We start from the raw sequence: 17,539 nt of genomic DNA on the forward strand, positions 1-17,539 counted from the left end.
TCAGTGAAGAGGTTGGCAGGCCTCTGGTGAGCTTGGTGATGCTGCAGATGTCTGGCTGTGGCGGCCTTTATCCAGCTGTGCTGAAAATCTTCCCGCAAATGAGATTCTTAATTAGGCCAGAATTGTCATTTTCTGTACTTATCTCAATTTTGTTTCCTCACTTTAAAAAAAATTCTCTGTTTTGGGCATCAGAGAATGTCACATCTTCAATGCTGTTTTTGTATTATTACACTGGAAATTAAATATATTCATGGAAAATGACAGAAGATTCAATCCAACAGGATGTAGTCATCTAAGTGAGTCAACTCAGGTTGAAATAAAAACCTGATGCTCAATCTAACTCCGTTTTTTAAGTCTAATAAGAGAACTTAGAGGTTTGACCCTGTACTCTATTTTGACACTTTTTAAATTGCACCAAAATATATCTAGCCACACCTCTCTGCATTTCTTTTTTAAGGGTCTAATACATATGATTTGAATTCTTCCACAATTATTTACAGAACTATAGCTCTCGTTTTCTGACATAGTCTGCAGATAATGGTGGCATAATACTGAACAACAAGGGTTAATTCATACAGTCCTCTTCATTCTGCCACCAAAAATGTTCTGACTGCACATATATGTGACAATGTGCTTGGCAATGTGGATTCCAGGAAAATAAGGCAGGGATGGTGACTGCCCTCCAGGGAGCAGGGAGGACAGACTTTAGAGGCAGGATTAGGATGAAGGCAGCACCGCGTGCTCAGTGCAGCTGAGGGCCAGTACTCAGAGCTGATGAAGAGGAGGGCCTGGAAGCAGCGGAAAGCTCCACTCTGACAAAGGTCTGTGGCTTCTGAATTTAAAAGACATCAGACTTTCACTTCCTCTTTTAAAAAATTGAGTCATCTTTACTAGTGGTCACACAGGACATTGCATAGATCAAATAAGATAAAGTTTGCAAGTTACAGGCTGAGAATCCGAAGAGTATATGATAGCAGGCTTTTGTATTAATACAACAAATGGTAACCTGTATAGTCCACCCTCAGCCCAGCCAAGAGAAGCTCTGACTGCAGGTCCCTTAACACTGTCAGGGGTCTGCACGTTGAGGCCCCAAGTGGAAACTCTAGGAGAAGGATTGCCTGCAGGACCGTGAAGGAGCAGAGCCCAAGTTTCCACCCTTAGAGCAGTACCTGGTACATTATGGAGAGAAATCTTACAGCAATTGAAGCTCTTTGCAGAGAACCAGCATCTAGGAAAGTTGTCTGATAAAACATAGCTGCTCTGTAAATACTGTAAATGAGATAAGCAGTCCCTTTCCTCATCCTGAGTTAGTTTCAGACCACCTCTGATGCTAATTTTTAAGACACAGATTAAATTATACTTCAAAAACAAACTCATAGAAAAAGAAATCAGATTTGTGGTTACCAAAGGGCAGGGGGTGGGGAGATAGGAAATCAGATGAAGGCAGTCTGAGGTATTTTTTTTCTTAAAAAATAAAGAGACACAGATTTTTAAAAAGAAGATTTAGAGAGAAGGAAAATGGTTAAAATGTATATATATGGTCTGCATGTTGAGTCCCCCAAATGCAAACTCTAGGAGAGGGATTGCCCACAGGACTGTGAAGCAGCAGAGCCCAAGATTCCAGTCTTGGAGCGGTGCCTGGTACATTATGGACAGAAATCTTAACAGCCCTTGAATAATTTTGCAGAGAACAAGGATCTAGGAAAATTGTCTCACACACACAAAAAATGACTGCTCTGTGAATAGTATAAATGAATAGTACCTCATCCTTAGTTAGTCTCACATCACCTCTGGTGATATTATTTTAAGACAAAGATTGTTTTAAAAGTTAAAGAGACCAGGAAATTGGTTATAAAATGTAGATGGGGGAGAGGGTGACAGGACTTTCACCTATACTTTCTTATACTTTCATCCAGGGAAGTACTTTCTCAACAGTACTTCAAAAGCTATTTCCTAGGTTAGTTTTAGGGTTAAGTGAAAAGGACTTTCTTTAAGCATGGAATGTAAGAAGGCACCAAATCTAAGACGTCAAGATAAATAATATTTTAATTCAATATTGAAAAATGAAAATGACAAAACATGCCTCCTGAACAAAACATCAAAATTTTAAATAAAGACAAGAAATGACCCTGCATTTGCATGACTGTGAATGTCTTACAAAGGAAGGTTTCACGTTGCCAATGAAATCTGGGCAATTTTCCTTTAATCTACGAAATTCTTACCAAAGAAAATGAAAAGATCAGACCTGGTAAATGTCCTCAACGCTTTGTACAGGACACTAACTCTTCTTTGTTCCTTCCTTCCTTCCTTCCTCCCTCTTTTTTTTCTTTCCTTCCTTCCTTCCTTCTTTCTTTCTTTCTTTTTTTTTTCTCTCTCTCTTTCTTTCTTCTTTTTTGGGTGGGCCACACTCCATGCGGGATCTTAGTTCCCCCACCAGGGATCAAACCCACACCCCTTGCATTAGAAGCACAGAGTCTTAACCACTGTCCTCTTCTTTCTACAATGCAATCAAGATGGGGTCCTGGGAAAGGTGTTTCAGAAACCCGGGTTAAATAAAAATTATTTAAGACTGTCACAGAGTCACGAGAAATTGTCAAGTATAGAAGTGATCTTGAATATATTAATGAGTTTGCTTCCATTTGCTAAGAGAGTAAAATTATATTCTTGTTTTAGTATAAAGAAACTATAGTTTAAATAGAGTTTAATAAAATGCTGTGTTTTGATACTCGTATATATTTTAATATCCTATATCTAATATTTAAAATATGTTCATAAAAATATTTCAAAATATAAAAAATTTAAAAATATTTAAGTTACACATAATATAAATGAAATTAAATATAAATTTAATTTAAAATTTTCAAAATAAAATGCTGTGAGTTTTAAAATATTCCCACTTTTCAGTTATTCAGTACTTCCTCCCCCACGTTAACGCTGTATTCTTGAATGACACCATGAAGTCCCAGAGCATCTACAGGGGGGCTCAGCTCCCGCGTCCTCGGCCCCGGTGGTGGCCGCGCTCCGACTCACACCCAGGGTGTCCCCATCCCTTCTGGGCGTCCCATCGCCGCCGCCGCGTTCCCCTTTCTCTGGGCCGTCGCAGCACAGCGCCAGAAACGAGCCCGAATCTGTAAAATCGGCCCCAACTCGCTCTGATTCCCAGCTTCAAACCCCTCAGAAAACGGCTTCATTCTCCAAAATGGACTCGCTCAAGTTTCTGTGCGAAAATAAAGCACAAAACTCAGCGGCAGCCCCGAAAATGCAGGGTTCCAGCTTCCAATCAGACAAAAATGTCGCTGGCGAGGCCGCGACAAAGTTCCTTCCTCAGCCTTCTGGGTTTCCGAAATGAATGTTTTTCTCGCACTATTAAAGCAGCACAAAGTTGGTCTCTGAGGCTTCAACGCCTTTTCTCTCGAGCTGCCAGACCCGTTGAAGACTGCAGACTCTCAGAAATCGGCGTTTCCGTAACAAAATCGATTAAAAAAGACATCCTGCGCCCTCTTGCGGCCGCCTAGAGAAGCGCGCTGTCCCAGGACCCAGGGAAGGAACCTTTTGCTGATTGTTTAGCGGTGCCCGCCCGCCGCCCTGTGGCTCACTGAAATTCTCAATGGCCCAGATCTATTTGCTAGTGGCAGGAGTGATGCTCTGCTCCATCCCTGCTTGCTCTCTTGGCAACAAAGAAATCTTCATACATTTAAGACAGATGAAAAGGATCCCCTCTCAGTCGTGCCTAGAGGACAGAACCGACTTCAAATTTCCTTGGAAAAGAGAGAATATCACCCCAATCCAGACGACTCAAGGCACCCGTTTATTGCCAACTGACGCTCCAACAGAACTTCAACCTCTTCACCACGGAGGACAGCCATGCTGCCTGGAACAACACCCTCCTCGATAAACTTCTCTCTAGCCTTGATCAGAGGCTGGACCGACTGGAGCAGCTGAAAAAAGGCAATCTAGATTGTCGCGATTTGGGACTTGCTGCCCGGGAGTATTTCCACGGAATCCATCTCTACCTGAAGGCAAAAGAATACAGCCCCTGTGCCTCGGAGGTTGTCAGAGTGGAAACTGAAAGGTCCTTTCCTTCATGTAAGAATCCTCAAAGAAATGTCAACAAATAAAATGAAAATTATATTTGTGACACTCTCTAATCAGATTAGTGTTTGCTTAGTGTTCCAAAGCAATCTCGACTCATATTTCCTCACAAGCTGATAAATGTCTGAAATGAAAATCATACTTTTACAAAAATATATTTAGACAGAAGAACACAATCTCTTTTCTTAAATAAACAATTTCATAATAATAAAAGATTTGTTTAGGTTTTTTGGGGGTATTGCTATTTTCAACCTATGAAGTTTATTTTCTTTTTGTGGAAAAGTTTTTAGGATAGTATGTTGTTAAAGGTATTTGTCAGTTAACTTAATGCTGGCTGCTGTGACAGGTAAACAGCAAACTGTCAGGAATTTGATCATAGTAGAAATTTATCTTTTCTTCTTTTAAGGGCACAATGCAGGCCTTCCTGATCAGGTGAATATTCTGGTTGGCTCTGCTCCAAAGAGGGATTCGAGGACATGGGTACACACTGTTGTGTGGATTTTTGCATCATCAACAGGTGACTCCAAATTTGTCTGTAGTACTTGAGTCTATTCCACTCAGTGGTAAAGGGAAAAAGTCTGGCGGACCACATGGATGTTTTCAAGGGCCAGCACTATACAGGGTAAGAGCACTTCTGCTCACATTACATGGCCTGAATTTATCCTCATGGTAATCTAATTGCAAAGAAGTTGGGAAATTATTGGATGACTAATGGATGAGGAGACAAGTTCAGGGCATGAGACCACTTTTCATTTTTACACTATTTGTCCTAGTGAAGTTCTGAGTGGGGTGGAGAGGAACAACTAATGTTCTTGCTTGCACACACTTCATTAAAAACAATCTGACACAAATTCTTATTCCACAGTTTCAGCTTGGGGAAGATGATATGGATGTGACTCAGAGTTCAGAGCATCATAGACTATTTGAAAGAAACATTCAAGTTGATGCCCAAAGGCATAGCCTATGAGGAAAATACCCACAAGTGTAGACACATTACAAGTTGTTTCCTTATTTCCTGAGGGAGACAAGAGAAGAATGATCAGGCAGCTCCTTGCAAGTACTTAAGAATCACTGAGTGGAGAGTGAGTCTTCCACTCACCAGATCTTCCAAATATTAGAAATGCAAACTTGAAGAAAATATTCCTGCAAACAATCTTTAAAAAAATACCTCACACGGGCTTCCCTGGTGGCACAGTGGTTAAGAATCCATCTGACAATGCAGGGGACACGGGTTCAAGCCCTAGTCCGGGAAGATCCCACATGCCACGGAGCAACTAAGTCCATGCGCCACAACTACTGAGCCCACGTGCCACAACTACTGAAGCCCGCGCACCTAGAGCCCGTGCTCTGCAACAAGAGAAGCCACCGCAATGAGAAGCCTGCGCACCGCAATGAGGAGTAGCTCCCGCTATCCGCAACTAGAGAAAGCCCGCACGCAGCAATGAAGACCCAACACAGCCCCAAAAAACAAACAAAAAAAACCCTCACACAATATTCCATTATCACTTCCCCTGTAGAACCATGAAGAATCTTTAAAGTATCTTTAGATTATTGTCTTCTCATATCATATCTATCTAGTATATGTTGGTATAATTCTTTCTCCTATCATTACCATCATTGTGGATTGATGTTACATGAATATTGATTGAGCTCCTGAAATGACAGGGACTGGACTAGCTGTCTAGGAAACAGGGTTGGGTAACATGGTGTCTCTCGCTTTAGGTATTTTACAGACTCCTGGAAGATATTCTGAGGATACAATAGGTCAGGTCATGTCTTACTATTTGGGCTTCTTCAACAAAAGAGCATAGACTGGGTAGTTTGTAAAGAGCAGAAATGTATTGCTCACAGTTCTAGAGTCTGGAAATCCAAGATCTGGGTGTCAGCCTGGTCCAGTTCTGGTGAGAGGCTGCTTCAGGTCTCACACTGCAGAGTTCTCCTTGTATCAGCACAGGGCAGAAGAGGGAGGGATTTATCTTGACCTGTTTTATAACGGCCCTAATTCCATTTGTGAGGTCTCCATCTTCACAGCATAATCAAGTCCCAAAGGGTCCGCCACCTGATATCACCACTTTGGTGGTTAGGACATCAATATATGAATTTAAAGGTCTTTAAAGGTTACATGCATCTAGAAGTAAGAATATAGTCATACTGAGTAAAAAAGAATGAACAGGTTAGCAGGCAAAAAGAGTAGACCAAAGACTCAGAATCCAAACTCTCGATTTACAACCTGCCATAATGCTTTAATTATTATATGTCAAATATTGGAAATCAAACTGAAAAGGAGCCCGCTGTCTCATGGGATGGAATGAAAATACAGGATGAAAATGATATTCATCATTTTTTGTAAGGAGTCTCCAAAAAATCTCAGGATAAAGGTAATAATTATCACATTAGTAAAGATCCACGAAAGAGTAATATGGTAAATGTCTGGCTGCTGTGAGCTATGAGGATCAGAGAGAGTTTGAGTTTAGATCCTCGGCTCTGTATATGACACCAGTCTGGTTATTTTCTATGGTGACATACTAGTGGACAAATTAGAGACAAGGCCATCCTTGTGTGTTTAATATAGTTCCGGGCACAGGCTGAAAATTGTGCTGCTCTTGCAACTTGAATCCCCAGCCATATGCACCTTAAAGGAAAGAGAATCCAAGTGATTTTAGCAATAAACTCAGTAGGCATTATTGATATCAGCAGGAGTAGAGTGGAAATGTTAGCCATTGTCTGTTATAATCCCAGTAAATATGGCTGTGAGGAAGCAAAATAGATTGGTCATTCGTAAATGTCTGCCAGTAGGAAGAGAAAATCTCAGAAAGTGCTTTAGTAAAATTACTTGTTGAGTCAAAAACTACTAGAACTTATGAACGAATTAAGCAAGGTAACAGAATACAAGATTAACATACAGAAATCTGTTGCATTTCTTTACACTAATGATGAAATATCAAAGGAAAAAGTAAAAAAAAATCCCTTTTAAAATCTCATAAAAAAATAATAAAATATTTAAGAATAAACCTGACCAAGGAGGTGAAAGACTTATAACTAAGAACTATACAACACTGATAAAGGAAACTGAAGATGATTCAAAGGAATGGATAGTTATCCTATGGGCCTGGATGGGAAGAATTAATGGCCATACTACACAAAGCAATCTACAGATTCAGTGCGATCCCTATCAAATTACCCATGACATCTTTCATAGAACTAGAACAAATAATCCTAAAATCTATATGGAACCACAAAAGACCCAGAATTGCCAAAGCAATCCTTAGGAGAAAGAACAAAGCTGGAGGTATAACCCTTCCAGACTTCAGACAATGCTACAAAGCTAGAGAAATCAAAACAGCATGGTATTGGCACAAAACCAGACATATGGATCAGTGGAACAGAATACAGAGCCCAGAAATAAACCCACACACCTACAGTCAATGAATCTTCGACAAAGGGGGCGAGAATGTACAATGGAGAAAAGACAGTCTCTTCAGCAAGTGGTTTTGGGGAAGCTGGACAGCCATAATTAAATCAATTAAGTTAGAACACTTCCTCACACCATACACAAACATAAACTCAAAATGGCTTAAAGACTTAAATATAAGATGTGACACCATACAACTCCTAGAAGAAAACATAGGCAAAATATTCTCTGACATAAATCGTAGCAATATTTTCTTAAGTCAGTTTCCCAAGGCATAGAAATAAAAGCAAAAATAAACAAATGAGACCTAATCAAACTTATAAGCTTCTGCATAGCAAAGGAAACCATTAACAAAATGAAAAGACAAGTTATGGAGTGGCAGGAAATATTTGCTAGCTATGCAACTGACAAGGGCTTAATTCCCAAAATATACAAACAACTTATACAGCTCAATAACATAGAAATAAACAACCCAATCAAAAAATGGGCTGGGATTAATCAAAGGCTCACACTAATAAATGCTACATGGCACGCATGGAAGAGGTTGTGAAGAGTCTGCTGTCATAAGAAGTACAATGAGGAAACTGCTTAACAGAAAAGTCAGAGAGAACTGAGCAGATTATGGCTGAACTGAATTCTCAAAGAAAATTAGGTATTAAGAAGTGAAGGAGGACTTCCCTGGTGGCACAGTGGTTAAGAATGGGCCTGCCGAGGGGGGATTAACCAAGATGGCAGAGTAGAAGGACGTGCTCTCACTCCCTCTTGCGAGAGCACCAGAATCACAACTGGCTGCTGGACAATCATCGACAGGAAGACACTGGACTTCACCAAGGATGATACCCCACGTCCAAGGACAGAGGAGAAGCCACAGTGAGATGGTAGGAGGGGCGCAATCAGAGTAAAATCAAATCCCATAAATGCTGGGTGGGTGACTCACAGACTGGCGAACACTTATACCACAGAAGTCCACCCACTGGACTGAAGGTTCTGAGCCCCACGTCAGGTTTCCCAAACTGGGGGTCTGGCAACGGGAGGAGGAATTCATAGAGAATCAGACTTTGAAGCCTAGTGGGAATTGATTGCAGGACTTTGAGAGGACTGGGGGAAACAGAGACCCCACTCTTGGAGGGTGCACATGGAATAGTGTGCGCATCGGGACCCGGGGGAAGGAGCAGTGACCCTGGGGGAGACTGAACCAGACCTACCTGCTAGTGTTGGAGGGTCTCCTGCAGAGGCGGGGGCTGGCTCTGTTTCACCGTGGGGACAAGGACACTGGCAGCAGAGGTTCTGGGAAGTGCTCCTTGGCGTGAGCCCTCCCAGAGTCTGCCATTAGCCCCACCAAAGAGCCCAGGTAGGCTCCAGTGTTGGGTTGCCTCAGGCAAAACAACCAACAGGGAGGGAACCCAGCCCCACCCATCAACAGTCAAGTGGATTAAAGTTTTACGGAGCTCTGACCTCCACAGCAACAGTCAGCTCTACCCACCAACAAAGCCTCCCATCAAGACTCTTAGATAGCCTCAACCACCAGAGGGCAGACAGCAGAAGCAAGAAAAACTACAATCCTGCAGGCTGTGGAACAAAAACCACATTTACAGAAAGATAGACAAGATGAAAAGGCAGAGGGCTATATACCAGATGAAGGAACAAGAAAAAACCCCAGAAAAACAACTAAATGAAGTGGAGATAGGCAACCTTCCAGAAAAAGAATTCAGAATAATGATAGTGAAGATGATCCAGGACCTCGGAATAAGAATGGAGGCAAAGATTGAGAAGATGCAAGAAATGATTAACAAAGACCTAGAAGAATTAAAGAACAAAAAAACAGAGATGACCAATACAATAACTGAAATGAAAACTACACTAGAAGGAATCAATAGCAGAATAACTGAGGCAGAAGAACGGATAAGTGACTTGGAAGACAGAATGGTGGAATTCACTGCTGCAGAACAGACTAAAGAAAAAAGAATGAAAAGAAATGAAGACAGCCTAAGAGACCTCTGGGACAACATTAAACGCAACAACATTCGCATTACAGGGGTCCCAGAAGGAGAAGAGAGAGAGAAAGGACCAGAGAAAATATTTGAAGAGATTATAGTCGAAAACTTCCCTAATATGGGAAAGGAAATAGCCACCCAAGTCCAGGAAGCACAGAGAGTCCCATACAGGATAAACCCAAGGAGAGACACGCTGAGACACATAGTAATCAAAGTGGCAAAAATTAAAGACAAAGAAAAATTATTGAAAGCAGCAAGGGAAAAATGACAAATAACATACAAGGGAACTCCCATAAGGTAAACAGCTGATTTCTCAGCAGAAACTCTACAAGCCAGAAGGGAGTGGCATGATATACTTAAAGTGATGAAAGGGAAGAACCTACAACCAAGATTACTGTACCCAGCAAGGATCTCATTTAGATTTGATGGAGAAATCAAAAGCTTTACAGACAAGCAAAAGCTAAGAGAATTCAGCACCACCAAACCAGCTCTACAACAAATGCTAAAGGAACTTCTCTAAGTGGGAAACACAAGAGAAGAAAAGGACCTACAAAAACAAACCCAAAACAATTAAGAAAATGGTAATAGGAACATACATATCGATAATTACCTTAAATGTAAATGGATTAAATGCTCCATCCAAAAGACATAGACTGGCTGAATGGATACAAAAACAAGACCCATATATATGCTGTCTACAAGAGACCCACTTTAGACCTAGGGACACATACAGACTGAAAGTGAGGGAATAGAAAAAGATATTCCATGCAAATGGAAATCAAAAGAAAGCTGGAGTAGCTATACTCATATCAGATAAAATAGACTTTAAAATAAAGAATGTTACAAGAGACAAGGAAGGACACTACATAATGATCAAGGGATCAATCCAAGAAGAAGATATAACAATTATAAATATATATACACCCAACAAAGAAGCACCTCAATACATAAGGCAACTGCTAACAGCTATAAAAGAGGAAATTGACAGTAACACAATAATAGTGGGGGACTTTAACACCTCACTTACACCAATGGACAGATTATCCAAAATGAAAATAAATAAGGAAACAGAAGCTTTAAATGACACAATAGACCAGATAGATTTAATTGATATTTATAGGACATTCCATCCAAAAACAGCAGATTACACGTTCTTCTCAAGTGCGCATGGAACATTCTCCAGGATAGATCACATCTTGGGTCACAAATCAAGCCTCAGTAAATTTAAGAAAATTGAAATCATATCAAGCATCTTTTCTGACCACAACGCTATGAGATTAGAAATGAATTACAGGGGAAAAAACGTAAAAAATACAAACACATGGAGGCTAAACAATACGTTGCTAAATAACCAAGAGATCACTGAAGAAATCAAAGAGGAAATCAAAAAATACCTAGAGACAAATGACAATGAAAACACCATGACCCAAAACCTATGGGATGCAGCAAAAGCAGTTCTAAGAGGGAAGTTTATAGCTATACAAGCCTACCTAAAGAAACTAGAAAAATCTCAAGTAAACAATCTAATCTTACACCTAAAGAAACTAGAGAAAGAAGAACAAACAAAACCCAAAGTTAGCAGAAGGAAAGAAATCATAAAGATCAGAGCGGAAATAAATGAAATAGATACAAAGAAAACAATAGCAAAGATCAATAAAACTAAAAGCTGGTTCTTTGAGAAGATAAACAAAATTGATAAGCCATTAGCCAGACTCATCAAGAAAAAGAGGGAGAGGACTCAAATCAATAAAATCAGAAATGAAAAAGGAGAAGTTACAACAGACAGCGCAGAAATACAAAGCATCCTAAGAGACTACTACAAGCAACTTTATGCCAATAAAATGGACAACCTGGAAGAAATGGACAAATTCTTAGAAAGGTATAACCTTCCAAGACTGAACCAGGAAGAAACAGAAAATATGAACAGACCAATCACAAGTAATGAAATTGAAACTGTGATTAAAAATCTTCCAACAAACAAAAGTCCAGGACCAGATGGCTTCACAGGTGAATTCTATCAAACATTTAGAGAAGAGCTAACACCTATCCTTCTCAAACTCTTCCAAAAAATTGCAGAGGAAGGAACACTCCCAAACTCATTCTATGAGGCCACAATCACCCTGATACCAAAACCAGACAAAGACATTACAAAAAAAGAAAATTACAGACCAATATCACTGATGAATATAGATGCAAAAATCCTCAACAAAATACTAGCAAACAGAATCCAACAACACATTAAAAGGATCGTACAACACGATCAAGTGGGGTTTATCCCAGGGATGCAAGGATTCTTCAATATACGCAAATCAATCAATGGGATACACCATATTAACAAATTGAAGAATAAAAACCATATGATCATCTCAATAGATGCAGAAAAAGCTTTTGACAAAATTCAACACCCATTTATGATAAAAACTCTCCAGAAAGTGGGCATAGAGGGAACCTACCTCAACATAATAAAGGCCATATATGACAAACCCACAGCAAACATCATTCTCAACGGTGAAAAACTGAAAGCATTTCCTCTAAGATCAGGAACGAGACAAGGATGTCCACTCCCACCACTATTATTCAACATAGTTCTGGAAGTCCTAGCCATGGCAATAAGAGAAGAAAAAGAAATAAAAGGAATCCAAATTGGAAAAGAAGAAGTAAAACTGTCACTGTTTGCAGATGACATGATACTATACATAGAGAATCCTAAAACTGCCACCAGAAAACTGCTAGAGCTAATTAATGAATATGGTAAAGTTGCAGGATACAAAATTAATGCACAGAAATCTCTTGCATTCCTATACACTAATGATGAAAAATCTGAAAGAGAAATTATGGAAACACTCCCATTTACCATTGCAACAAAAAGAATAAAATACCTAGGAATAAACCTGCCTAGGGAGACAAAAGACCTGTATGCAGAAAACTATAAGGCACTGATGAAAGAAATTAAAGATGATACCAACAGATGGAGAGATATACCATGTTCTTGGATTGGAAGAATCAACATTGTGAAAATGACTATACTACCCAAAGCAATCTACAGATTCAATGCAATCCCTATCAAATTACCAATGGCATTTTGTATGGAACTAGAACAAATCATCTTAAAATTTGTATGGAGACAAAATAGACCCCGAATAGCCAAAGCAGTCTTGAGGGAAAAAAACGGAGCTGGAGGAATCAGACTCCCTGACTTCAGACTATACTACAAAGCTACAGTAATCAAGACAATATGGTACTGGCACAAAAACAGACACATAGATCAATGGAACAAGATAGAAAGCCCAGAGATAAACCCACACACCTATGGTCAACTAATCTATGACAAAGGAGGCAAAGATATACAATGGAGAAAAGACAGTCTCTTCAATAAGTGGTGCTGGGAAAACTGGACAGCTACATGTAAAAGAATGAAATTAGAATACTCCCTAACACCATACACAAACTCAAAATGGATTAGAGACCTAAATGTAAGACTGGACACTATAAAACTCTTAGAGGAAAACATAGGAAGAACACTCTTTGACATAAATCACAGCAAGATCTTTTTTGACCCACCTCCTAGAGTAACGGAAATAAAAACAAAAATAAACAAATGGGACCTAATGAAACTTAAAAGCTTTTGCACAGCAAAGGAAACCATAAACAAGACGAAAAGACAACCCTCAGAATGGGAGAAAATATTTGCAAACGAATCAATGGACAAAGGATTAATCTCCAAAATATATAAACAGCTCATGCAGCTCAATATTAAAGAAACAAACACCCCAATCCAAAAATGGGCAGAAGACCTAAATAGACATTTCTCCAAAGAAGACATACAGACGGCCACGAAGCACATGAAAAGATGCTCAACATCACTAATTATTAGAGAAATGCAAATCAAAACTACAATGAGGTATCACCTCACACCAGTTAGAATGGGCATCATCAGAAAATCTACAAACAACAAATGCTGGAGAGGGTGTGGAGAAAAGGGAACCCTCTTGCACTGTTGGTGGGAATGTAAATTGATACAGCCACTATGGAGAACAATATGGAGGTTCCTTAAAAAACTAAAAATAGAATTACCATATGACCCAGGAATCCCACTACTGGGCATATACCCAGAGAAAACCATAATTCAAAAAGACACATGCACCCGAATGTTCATTGCAGCACTATTTACAATAGCCAGGTCATGGAAGCAACCTAAATGCCCATCAACAGACGAATGGATAAAGAAGTTGTGGTACATATATACAATGGAATATTACTCAGCCATAAAAAGGAACGAAATTGAGTCATTTGTTGAGACGTGGATGGATCTAGAGACTGTCATACAGAGTGAAGTAAGTCAGAAAGAGAAAAACAAATATTGTATATTAACGCATGTATGTGGAACCTAGGAAAATGGTACAGATGAGCCAGTTTGCAGGGCGAAAGTTGAGACACAGATGTAGAGAACAGACATATGGACACCAAGGGGGGAAAACTGCGGTGGGGTGGGGATGGTGGTGTGTGTATACACTGATGTGTATAAAATTGATGACTAATAAGAACCTGCAGTATAAACAAACAAACAAACAAAACAACTAATACTAAACTTTCATTGGGTTATTTGTATGGAAATATGTTAATATAAATGTTTCAGACATTACGTGAAATTTCTAAAAATCTTATATGTTCTGGTATAATGTTATAAGTCATAATCCTAGTTATTACTTTAAAATGTATATCTCAGAAATAACTAATTTTCTTGTCAACTGCATTATTATGAACTTTCATCAAATCTTTAACCGTGGTCCTTTTTAAGTCTTTTGTCATCTACAGACGGTTCTGGGTGTACTCTGATGCTTTTGCAAATATGTTCCTATAAAAGGGTTTCATCTTCAAGAAATTCATGGAAAAGCCTCTGACAAGTACAGGTTTCTGGTAACTGACTGTACTGCTGAACTGAATGAATAAGCATTTTCAGAACTCTAATGAAAAACTGATGAACTCATAAAAGTGCTAACAAAAGATCAAGATGAAAAAGAAAAATTAATTAAATGGGACTGAGTGAACTGATGAGGATGAGTATAATTTTTGTGACTTTCTGTTTGAATTAAAAAAAAAAAATCCCACAAGGACTCAGAGGCAAAGAATATACAAATCAATTTTTACTGCAAAGTAAAGGAGCTGTTACAGTGGAGGATTACTGGACTGAATGTCATTATTATGACATAGTATGAGTGTGTTTCATGTTTGGTAATTGCAATCATTGTTGCTTTTGTTGTGGTCATCCATGTACAATGCTTGGTGTCAGTCTATTTATCTCTTGTAAAAAAAAAAAAAAAAAAAAAAAGGCTGGGGCTTCCCTGGTGGCGCAGTGGTTGAGAGTCTGCCTGCCAATGCAGGGGACACGGGTTCAAGCCCTGGTCTGGGAAGATCCCACATGCCGCGGAGCAACTGGGCCCGTGAACCACAACTACTGAGCCTGCGCGTCTGGAGCTTGTGCTCCGCAATAAGAGAGGCCGCGATAGTGAGAGGCCCGCGCACCGCGATGAAGCGTGGCCCCCGCTTGCCGCAACTAGAGAAAGCCCTCGCACAGAAACGAAGACCCAACACAGCCATAAATAAATAAATAAATTAATTAATTTAAAAAAAAAAAGTATATGAAAGCATATACATTTAAAAAAAAAAAAAATGGGCTGAAGACCTGAATAGACATTTCTCCAAAGAAGACATACAGATGGCCAATAAGCACATGAAAAGATGCTCAAAATTACTGATTATTAGAGAAATGCAAATCAAAACTACAACGAAGTATCACCTCACACTGGTCACAATGGCCATCATCAAAATGTCTACAAACAATAAATGCTGGAGAGGATTTGGAGAAAAGGGAATCCTCCTACACTGTTGGTGGGAATGTAAATTGGTGCAGCCACTATGGAAAACAGGATGGAGGTTCCTTAAAAAAAGAAAACTAAAGTTACCATATGATCCAGCAATCCCACTCCTGGGCATATATCTGGAGAAAACTCTAATTCGAAAAGATACATGCACTTCAATGTTTATAGCAGAACTATTCACAATAGCCAAGACATGGAATGAACCTGAATGTTCATCGACAGATGAATGGAAAAAGAAGGTGTGGTATATATATATACAATGGAATACTACTCAGCCATATAAAAGAATGAAATAATGCCATTTGCAACAACATGGATGGACCTAGAGATTATCATACTAAGTGAAGTAAGACAAAGACAAATATCACATGATATCACTTATATATGGAATCAAAAAATGATACAAATGAACTTATTTACAAAACAGACACTGACTCACAGACATAGAGAATAAACTTATGGTTACCAAAGGGAAAGGGGGGAGAGGGATAAATGGAGTTTGAGATTAGCAGATACAAACTACTATATATAAAATAGAAAAACAACAAGGTCCTACTGTATAACACAGGAAATTATGTTCAATATCTTCTAGTAAACTATAATGGAAAAGAATCTGAAAAAGAATATATATATATCTATATCTGAATCTCTTTGCTATACACCAGAAAAACTAACAAACATTGGAATCAACTATACTTCAATGAAAATAAAATAAAATAAAATAAAATACATAGATGAGTCTATTACAAAAAATTACTTGTGGTGTGATTACACTGGACTTGCTGCCAAGGATAATACAGGGAATGGATAGAGTCCAGTTACTAAAGAGCTAATTTGCCAAAGATTATCACATACCTACCATGTAAAGAGCAGGAATGTAGAGGGCTGAGGCCACATGACTTCCTACGCAAAATAAAAGAATTCAAGATGGGAGATGAAAGTTAATTCTTTCCATGATAATAACATTTATCCAGTTATGAGTCAAATACAAAGATGTATTCATTCCGTTTAAAAGAACAGACTTGGATTGGAACTTCTGGAGGTCCTTAGGGAAATTTGAACATTAATGCAAAAATATGGAGAATGATTCAATTTTTTTTTTTTTTACTTTTTTGTTTTATTTTTATTACACACTACAAAATACACTGCATGCTACACAATACACTGCATAAACTTCTAGCAGGGGTAGACAAGCATAACTGAGTTATTTTTCATCAATCAGGAAAATGCTTCCTTAATCAATGTTCTCCAAACCATTTGACACATAGTAACGATTAACTGCAGAGATGCGCCTATCTCTTTCCATCAAATTCCACTGATGTGAATAACGGGCAACCCTTTTTTCCTTGCCCCCATTAGTGAACCTGTGGATGCGTGCAGTGGCCATTCCCGGGATGAACAAGCACGCGGCCATGACTGCGATCCCGGGGAGAATCTCGAACCACATCGCGACAATTCAATTTTTGATGTTGCCTAAATTATGCATTCTCATTGGGGATGCTCCCATGGGTGCAAACATTAGTTTTCTGGGGTATGAACAAATCTCAGCCATTACAATGGCTTTGGTGTTCAAAGGTCAACCTTATCCAACAAAGTCTTATTCCTTTGTATTCATTTTGCTCTTCAGGTTTTCTTGTATATGATGTGAGAAGCATTGACACTGAGTTCATGGAATATAAACAAATGTTATGCAGGATCAGTGCTACAACCTATGGTGACTTAACTGTTCATTACAGGACTTTCTCGCCATCATTTGCTTGATCTCAAAGTCATAATGTGAGAAGTGTCCTTTACTTACTTATGAGCTGCCATTGGCTGTCTTGTGGATGTTGCTTATGTTTGAGCCTTGGTGTGATTTGGGCTTTGGGAATTAAGCATGAATAGGTTATATTTTATTATTTAATTCTACTAAAGTTATTTAGCACATCACTAATTATGCCTAGTTCTAAACAGAAAACTGTTGACAATATCTAGATGAATGAATACCTAGCAGCTAGTGAAGTTAAAAATTTTATGATATGAATCAAAATTAATAGTTAATTACCTAAAAATATATGCTAAGTAAATAATTTAAATTTTCAGTGGTTTTAGCAATTCTGATGATTTTATTTAAAATATATCCATACATTGGTACTATTATGAAATATTTATATAAATTTTTA

At 38.8% G+C, this 17,539-nt stretch overlaps 1 protein-coding gene and 1 pseudogene across 1 annotated transcript; one reads left to right on the forward strand and one right to left on the reverse strand.

Annotated features, from left to right (window-relative positions):
• The first annotated feature begins 3,607 nt into the window (after positions 1–3,607).
• Positions 3,608–4,118, forward strand: LOC133097339 (interferon alpha-H-like; annotated as a pseudogene).
• Positions 4,119–16,469: 12,351 nt separating this feature from the next.
• On the reverse strand, positions 16,470–16,825 carry LOC133097215 (NADH dehydrogenase [ubiquinone] 1 alpha subcomplex subunit 1-like). The gene has a single exon (XM_061199115.1). The coding sequence runs from the start codon at positions 16,822–16,824 to the stop codon at positions 16,612–16,614; it is 213 nt and encodes a 70-aa protein (XP_061055098.1). The 5' UTR covers position 16,825; the 3' UTR covers positions 16,470–16,611.
• Between the last annotated feature and the right edge of the window lie 714 nt (positions 16,826–17,539).

Source organism: Eubalaena glacialis, chromosome 9 (assembly GCF_028564815.1).
Source record: "Eubalaena glacialis isolate mEubGla1 chromosome 9, mEubGla1.1.hap2.+ XY, whole genome shotgun sequence".
NCBI lineage: Eukaryota > Metazoa > Chordata > Mammalia > Artiodactyla > Balaenidae > Eubalaena > Eubalaena glacialis.